This window comes from Cupressus sempervirens, chromosome 2, assembly GCF_028749045.1.
Source record: "Cupressus sempervirens isolate cs-2001-9-10 chromosome 2, ASM2874904v1, whole genome shotgun sequence".
NCBI classification, from domain to species: Eukaryota; Viridiplantae; Streptophyta; class Pinopsida; order Cupressales; family Cupressaceae; genus Cupressus; species Cupressus sempervirens.
In genome coordinates this window covers 413,405,205-413,413,928 of record NC_143119.1, presented here as the reverse complement: position 1 = coordinate 413,413,928, position 8,724 = coordinate 413,405,205, and the positions used below count along the sequence as shown (strand labels likewise).

At 38.3% G+C, this 8,724-nt stretch overlaps 1 protein-coding gene across 1 annotated transcript; it reads right to left on the bottom strand.

Annotated features, from left to right (window-relative positions):
- Positions 1–406: 406 nt before the first annotated feature.
- Positions 407–6,807, bottom strand: LOC149572860 (rop guanine nucleotide exchange factor 9-like). The gene is made up of 8 exons (XM_089813936.1): positions 6,424–6,807; positions 5,599–5,988; positions 5,041–5,157; positions 4,787–4,941; positions 4,529–4,603; positions 4,163–4,441; positions 3,698–4,024; positions 407–1,364 (listed from the first exon to the last, which is right to left on the bottom strand). The coding sequence occupies exons 1-8, from the start codon at positions 6,509–6,511 to the stop codon at positions 834–836; spliced, it is 1,962 nt and encodes a 653-aa protein (XP_089670062.1). The 5' UTR covers positions 6,512–6,807; the 3' UTR covers positions 407–833.
- Between the last annotated feature and the right edge of the window lie 1,917 nt (positions 6,808–8,724).

Here is an 8,724-nt window from a genome sequence, read left to right as displayed (position 1 = left end):
CAAAATTCGGATATTAGTTTTTTTTGGTCATATATAAAAAACACATATTGAATGTTAAATAATGTTCACCTAGTTTATATCTTAGAAAATAGTCCAAGAATACATTTGCGTTCAAACGGCAAAGGCAAAGTCACAAACCTGACAACCCCTCAAATTGGATTTATTAAAAAGTGCAATTCCATTTTTTTTAGAAATTTCGCTATGCTCATTGTGGGGTCAAATTAGGATAGGAGAATTCTAATTCGAATTTAGTATTTTAGAAACAAACGACGAATATGAACATTTAGATTTTCCTATTCCTGCCCAATTCCTCCAACCAATCGGGGTTCTCTACAATTTTAAACTAAGACTGACTCAGAAAATTAATCATACCACTCTACCTCTGTTATTTCGTTTACATAGTATGGAACTCAACGGAATGAAGAATGGTATTCCTTTCAGATCGATTGATATTGTTTTCCCTAAAATAATCTTAAGAAAATATTTATTTAAACAACAATGTCGAACTTTGGAATTTATTGTAAAAGGCACCACCAATATGAAGAATATAACTGAATTCAAGCTAATGCTTCCTTCATGGTCAAAACCTATCAACACACCCATGAATATAAAACTGGAGCATTTGGTCTTCTTCATTGTACAAGAAAAGGGAATATTGTTGCTCAGAAAAACGAGGAGTCCGAGTCACTGAAATTTGATTTTCTCTGCAAGATCTCTGCTGGCTAGATGTGAACCAGATATCTCTCCTCAACGTCAATTCCATTAAACCGTGAATTGAATAAAAAGAATATGGTAATCTGTACACATTTGTTACATCTACAAAATGGTTCATCTCAATCTCGAGCAGCTGGACTATGGACAGCACCCTCATCCTCTAACCTTTCAGTAAAACCCCGCTTGCTTGTTATGATATCAGGAAGTTTCTTGAGAGATTTTTGGGGTTCTGTGGCAGCCATTAGATCTTGTATCTTTAATGTACAATTATCATTAGGATTAGAGGCTACAATCTGCCAGCCAATGTGTTCAGAGAGAGTCATCACCAGTGATGGTGATGAAGAAATTGAATGGCTATGGTTATGATTATGCTCTACATGCATTTCAGTTTGACACTCCTTTGGACTTCCCTCTGGAGTTTCATGATATCCTGGTGAAGGAGATGCAGTCCAATAGGAAGATGGGTCTTCAGAAACAGAAATGGCGGCGATTGAACTAGGTGATGATAAATTCCTTTCATAGGATCTTCCGGATGGAGATCGCTTGTTCAGATTGTCTGCATACATTACATCATCGATTCGAGATAGTATGTTGTAGGCCAGGCTCTCTAGCACCCGGGAATAGCTCTCTAGTACCGATTGCCCAACATCCTGCATCATTACAAACCATTAAACTGATGTCTCCGTGTTAATTCAAATCAAATGCGATAATTAATAGGAGGCAAAACGATAAAAGAGTCATAAAATTGCAGTAGTAATGATGTCTTTCTTTTCCAGATAAATGTGTACTAAGAATATTTACTATTGTCATGGATGCAATTCTATAGCCATGTTCATTATTGTTGTAGAAGATCAAGTGTTTTGTGGTGCCATCATTACATATTAATGGAAAAATTAAGCTTGGAAAAAGTAGGTCAACATTGACTATTTAAATAGAACCTAGTGTGTGATATTTAAGCCGGATTCATAACAAAGGCCCAAAGTCTGGAGAGTATTAAATCATTGGTATATTTTCAGTCTGAGAATCGAAAATTATATTCTTATTGGAATACCCAGTGCCTGATCCCTCGGGTTGGTATAGTTTATCATCATTGAACCACTCAGTAAAGTTTCCCTGTTATTATCAGCGAGTTGTTTTTGTAGCTACTACTGAAATCTGAAATTCCTCTAGTTTTGAAACTATATTACAGATTATATTTTCTAAAACCGGACAAATAGTATGTATGTTGTTTTGTATGAATCGGTTAGGACGTAAAATCTCCCAGGTATATATTGAGGTGATCAGGCACTACTGACTGGATTGTATAAATCAACACTAATTGATTTCCACAATCTATCTGATGCTGCTCTGTTCTTCTAGATTAGATTGCGTATAGTTTTTGTTATCAACATTTTAGATCACACTTCCTAATCCATCATCTAGATATGAGAAAGAAAATGGAAAAAATGCATTTCTGATTGGATTGTATGATTTATGATCATTGAACCACATTGGGAAATTTTCTTCTGTTGTCAGAAACTTATTTATTTTCTTTTAATGACAGAAATCTGAAAAAAACACATTTCCCTATACCTTTAGACTATTACTCTTATTTCCTAGAAACAGACAGACAATATATGTATGTTTTTCTGAATGGATCAGCTAGGACTTAGACCAAGCGATTCCCATGTATATACCAGGGTGTTTTACCATTGGGACAATGGCCTTTTCAGTTACAGGTTCATTTTTGGTTCAGAGTGTGGTTTTTCTTTTCCATGTGTCACTTGGGACTCCGAGGTAGCTGAGAAGGATACTTTCCCATTTCACATGGGCCAGCTAGGATTCAAATCTCTGTCCTTCCATGTGCGAGCTGGATTTTTCTTAAACTTGGGTACTAGCTTTTTATGGTTACAGGCTCCTTTTTTCGATGGAGGTCTTCTATGAAATCTGCTATCTAATACGGGAGCACGAGTCTTATGGCTGAACCTCTTTGACTAAGAGCCAAAGACTAAAGAATATCTATTCTGCCAAATTCATCCAAAGCACAATCCAACACATTCTCTTTCGACTAAGACTCTTCATCTATCTTTGATAACATGTGATTTTGCATGGATCAGCTAGGAATTAAACCTAGGCGACCCTTGTGGTATGTACATGCTGGGGGCTCTACCAATAAGCTATTAGCCCTCTGCTATTACAAGATACTCTTTCGTCGAATAATATAATTATAGTTTCAGTTGTTGCTGACACAATTTTCATATCGCCAGGAAACATGCAAATGATCATATTTATAGTATTTCTAGAATCTAGATACCATGCATATATTTTTTTATTGTTTTTTAGGTCAAAGGCCGGAGCCTAATTTTCTTTACTTATATTATTAACTCAAATTTTACACCTTGATTCAGTGAGGGCACCGGTAGGAAGGTAGGAAAGAATGGAGGGGAGAAAACCTCCTGTCTCGCCCAGATCTTATGAAAGATCGGAAAAGAAAGTAACTTATTACAACTACAACCACAACCATAACTGCTATATCTAGCAAATTGGGAAATATAAGATCACATAAGCACAAGATCCAGAAAGATTCCCCCAAGTAAATATTATGTTTCCTTGCCATAATCATAAAATAAGTATCATATTCACTACTTTCTGTTGAAGGGTTTACTCCCATCCTGATTTGAACCCAGAATTTATTCATGACCGAAATTTAGAGATTCACAAATTCCATCGATTTTCTTGAGGAACAATCATCCTAACAAATGATATTTCCCACCATTACTATGACCAACATATAATGTGAAATTCACATTATGCAACATACAAGCGGAAAAACTAATTCAAAAGATTTTCCATCTCTGATCGGTTAAAGATGGCTTTTCTAACTACATATTTCATGCAAAATCTGAAAAGACTACTTACTATTGATATTAGCACCTTTACATAGATGGTTGACTATGTAACTAGAGAATTTTTATTGCAAGTAGAAAACTGTGGGCATGATTACCTTATTGTACTGAATCTTGCTCATGTCCAGTGCTGTCTGAGGAAGGCCACGAAATCTTAGCTTCAGTAGTAACAGAAGAGACTCAGCTCTTTCACCAAAGAGCTCCTTTTTATCACTGTGGTTGGCTCCCCAAGATGAGATTCCATTGTTTTTAGCCTCCTTGTTCATTTTTCGCTTCCATGTGGCAATGGAGGCTTCTAATCGATTCATTATATCGAGAATGTTATGTTCAGATGATAGATCTAGTGTAGACAACAAAACTTCCACAGAGAATTGATCTGATGTTATATGACGATAAAGTATGTCTCCAAGGCTAGTTCTTGCTGCCTGCAAAACAACTTTTGGATTTAGTTAATAACTGCATGAGCTATGCATCTGAGCAATACTCTTATAATTTCAGTGAAACTATGTACTGAGCAATATTACACTGAAGCAATGTAACATACATCTTAAACATTTATTTACCTTGGGTAGGGATTCAAGGTAAGCGTCTGGAATCTCCATTTCCGATAAGACCTGAGCATTGATTGCCATTGCCGCCTTAAGTATTTGATTGACTGACTCCCTCTGATTCTGTAGTATTTTCCTTGCATTACTTGAAAGGCCTCCTGGAGGTACGTGCGGAGTGGGTAGCCACCATTTATGTTCCTGCCTTTGTTGATTACAATTATCCCTGAATGCATCTCCCTCCATCGATTTATTCACATACCAAAACTCGGGCTCCCTGAATTTCTCCAAAGTTTCCTGCATCCCAAAAACGTGGCCATCAAGCTCTTTTCTATTTTTTTGGTATAAATTTCTATAGAAAGGGACTGTGACTCTGAATTATACAAGTAGCATTGCATCCAATTTGCGCAGAGCTGGGATGTTCATCTGAAGATCTGAGCGTGGCTTGGTCACCATAATCTGTAAGACACAGTTTCTAACCTTACGTCAGACAGATGAAAACATTCTTGTTAAAGCGTTATTTTCAATTGTGAAAGAACGAAGAAAATTTTTGTTAGTCATAATTAACAGCATGAAAGAGACGAGATACCGTTGATAATTGATAATTGAAAAGTAAGGAAAAGTGCTAGGTGGTTCCATTACCTCCATATTGCTTCCATCCACCGAGTGCTGGCTTGATGGCACAAATTCTACTATATGATCTACAACAGATAGGAACCAACCGATTTCCCGACACCACATGGTTTTACGCTCGGGAGCTAAGGGCTCCAATTTAGATAGCTCTGTAAAAATGGAGGCTGCACTCCAAGAAATGAATGGTTACTACCACCAGCGAAGTTTTTTGGAGCATTGTAATGAATATCCAAAATTTGGTGTTCAGCGTATTCAGGAAGTACCTGCCAGATTGGTTATTGCATTGGATAATGCCAATGCAGAAGTTACGCCCTTTCCTCCCCCAGACATGTCCTCTCCGAGAAGTAACTTCGAAAACCTTTCTTTCATCATCTCCATTTCTGCCAACCCAAAATTTCTACTTCAATTCAGAACCATTTCTAAAGAAATCGACAATTTTGTTTACATCAAATACTACAGGACTAGTAAGCCATTCATCTCTTTCCAAATTCATCTCTTTCCAAACATGACAAGAACTAAGTTCAAAGAAAACAAAATCCTAAGCAAGTCTTCAGGCATTAAACTTTGTTTTGATGGGCTGTTCATTACTTTCAATTGAAATGCGTTAAAGTCGATCTTCAACTTCAAACATAACATAAATAGCCTAAACCCAAACACAACGCATCACGGACAAAAATTTGCCAAGGCGATCTGCAAATCATCTTAAGAAATATGTCTAGCCAGTAAAAATCCAGAAAGAAATATGTCTAGCCAGTAAGAAATTTGCCAAGTTTGATTTAGGCTAGCCAGTAAAAATCCACCATGCACGCGGCAATTTGTACCTGATATTTCATTCTCGTCTTGGGTTTTGTTAATAATCTGGACTTTCATAGCTGTAGCGGGCTTCTTCATTCTGGCATGAAAAAGCCTTTCAGTTTTGGCTGCTAATGGCCACCCGAGACTTGGTTGGGGATTCTTGTCGGACGAATTACTCACCTGATCACTCTCGCTTGCATTGGACGACACCCTGAGTAGGCTTCGGCGTCTGTGGTGGGTCAAATTGATATCTTCCTCTCCATGCCTGGAGATGTTCGATCTGGGAGTGGAAGGATCATCTATACTATTTTCATTGTCTGAGTCAAATTCGAACATTCCCTTGCCAAAGATATTGAATTCAGCTGGAACTTTTGGAGTATTGGGCTCCAATTGATGTCCCGATCTGGAGGGAGGACCTTCAATTCAAGCGGCCCACAGTGAGTACAATCCGTGATTGCCACATGCCCATATAGATTCTGAATGCTTTTCCAAATAGAAAGAAATTGTATCATGTTACAGTAGACATACATATGACGTGTGAAACGGAAATAACAACTACTGGTAGTCATACTCACCCATATCCTCTGTTTTGGGAATAAAACAATTATGTTAATGAAAATCAGTGTCACAACAAGACTGCCCCACGAAATGATTCGATGGCTAGATCAAATATTGTTGGAGAAGTTCTCCACGGCTTTGAATTTAGGCGTCCTATTGACTGTTGCGTAACAGCTCAAACTAAAATGGAAAGACCCACATAAAGGCTAAATCCTCAACTACCCTTAAATTTAACCCCCAATTCTAAATCCCTGTAATTTTAAGAGAGAGTTTATTGGAGAATGGGATCCCACCTTCACGCTGGGACGTTCTTGAAGGCATTGCTGTTGTCGATTTAGAACGTCTACCTTGAAACAACTTAGGATTGCTCACTTTATACATGACACATATATTTCTGTTTCTCCTCTGATTTACTCTGTCCTATACTGCTCCGCTTAAGCTTAAGCACAGCTCCTCAATCGGGTTTCAAACTCTGAGCAGGTAAGATGTTGCGGTCACCATACATTTCCCAACGACCTCAACTCTTGCATTGGTTTAAGCACGGCAAAACTCTATGATCTGGAAGAAGAAAAAGTTAAAATTGATCAACATTCACAATCCTGGCCTTTTGAAAATGTGAAACTCCGCATTTGGCCCTCCCTCTAAAAATAAACAAATGCCAACAAAAGAGAATGCGTGCGTCTGGCTGCGCCCAAAACTTTGAGCATACATCAAGCAGTAACAGAATTAGTTTTATTGATCAAGCGGGAGGTCATATAGCGGGGCGGAGAAGGAGCTGTGGAATACTAATAGTGATGATAAGGTCGCATGAGGATGCATGGGAGGAGGCCAAGGGATATTTCATATTTTCACTTATGATCTCTCCGCTTTTCAGGGCTGTATGTTAAAAACCATATCTCCCTCACCCGCAGCTAGTGGGGATGATCATAGGGCGATGTACCCGCCATTTGTTATTACATATCCTTACCTTTTTCTCTATATTTTAGGGTAAGTTACGAAAGTGGGCCTCTGTAAAAGATATTTTTGGGCATTCGCTGTTGATAAATCTTTTTACAGACCTGTTGTTCTTCCATACCCACCAATTTCATTGTCGTTTGTTGCGAACTGCTTTTGCCGTCTTTTTAGTAGGGTATTATTAAAAACCCCCTTTGGTTCAACTGCAGGCGGAAATTGAAAGCAAAACATAGGCGATTATTTTATGGGGTTGAGCCGAAAATGATTCGTGGACATCTGGATTTGATTCTCCAATAACAGCCAACCAGACGAGGCGGTGCCCAGTTGCTTATTTAATTCCTCCATACCCCACATTACAGCAATGAAACAAATATGAGCGTGTTCCCCATTAAAGTAATAGAGTGCGCCCCATTTAAGGAGATTAAACGTCCATTTACAGCACCAGCTTGCAGCGGGGCCAATCCAAATTAGTTGGCACATTCTAATAAATCTGTTTTTAACAATAGCAAACGCGACTCAAGACATCTGAATGGAGTTTTTCGGTTTTTTCTATGTTGGAAGTGAGCGACAGGTAAAGGATTAACAAACGTGATAGACAGAATAAGATGATGACCATGTTCAGTTGTTGGGTAAGACAGGCTCAGAAATCTGAAGAGATAAGCACAAGGATTGTTTGGACTAGCCAAGCGTGTAGGTAAATTAATTTGCAGAGGATTCACGGACATGAACAGGCCTACTTGTCTTCTAGTCATTTGAGAGGGCGTGCTACCTACCAGCAATTGAAAGATGGCTAGAGAATGGCTGTTAACAGAAGCCCATGTCGTTTGCATATGGAACATTCACAGATTTCTTATCGTCAATGTAACAATTGTCAACCGGCGTTTGTGTTGCTTTGGAAAATGTCAAGCTTATTTTAACACGATCTGCTGCCATGGAAAAGAGGTTAATGAGTCCCCACTGCAAGTATCTGCCATTTTTTCACAGCCCCTTCCCCCATAGGGTGCACCTGTCAGCATTATATTAGTTTCTGGTTTTACACCCATGTCATTGGCTTCTATGGGTAAGTCCAAGGGAAATGTCATTCTAGGGCCACACTTCTCTGAAGTGGTTTAATTAAAGGCTTTTGGTATAGGGAAAACTCTATTCTACTTATTAGTTCCTTTTATGGCATTGAATTTTTGTCTAGAGAGCTAAATCGATAAGTAGGAGATAATTTCTACCGTTAAATCATAAATTGTGATTTAATCATTTCATTGATAATCAATAATAGTGCTTTACGATCTTTTTGTTAGGTTATCTTTTAAGTTTATTAAAAAAAGATGATTGAGCTTTGAATGTTGCATGTATAGAATGGTTGTTGGTACAATTCCTTTGGCTAAAGAGGAGGCTTCACAGGTTTCTATGCAATAGAATGACTGAATCTCAAAGTGTTGGGGCTACCGATGTTGCAGAAAATGTTGGGGCTGTGGAAATCATCTCCTACTTATCAATTGATGAGCTTAAGGGGCTTTCTAATGAATGGTTCATAAGGCACAACACTTGGTGAAGGTTTTGCAAATGGGGTTGCAAGCTTTGGGTTTAACTGCGGAGGAAACTCTGTAGTTAAGCGCGCTCAGGCTGGAGTAGTACTGGGATGGGTG

Bases quoted from the DNA above. Each gene is read 5' to 3' on its own strand.
- LOC149572860 (XM_089813936.1), bottom strand. From the start codon at position 6,511: ATGTATAAAGTGAGCAATCCTAAGTTGTTTCAAGGTAGACGTTCTAAA. The intron at 5,989-6,423 runs GTGGGATCCCAT...CTTGAATTGAAG, and splicing joins AAGAACGTCCCAGCGTGAAG to GTCCTCCCTCCAGATCGGGA. The intron at 1,365-3,697 runs GTAATCATGCCC...GTAATGATGCAG, and splicing joins GCAAGATTCAGTACAATAAG to GATGTTGGGCAATCGGTACT.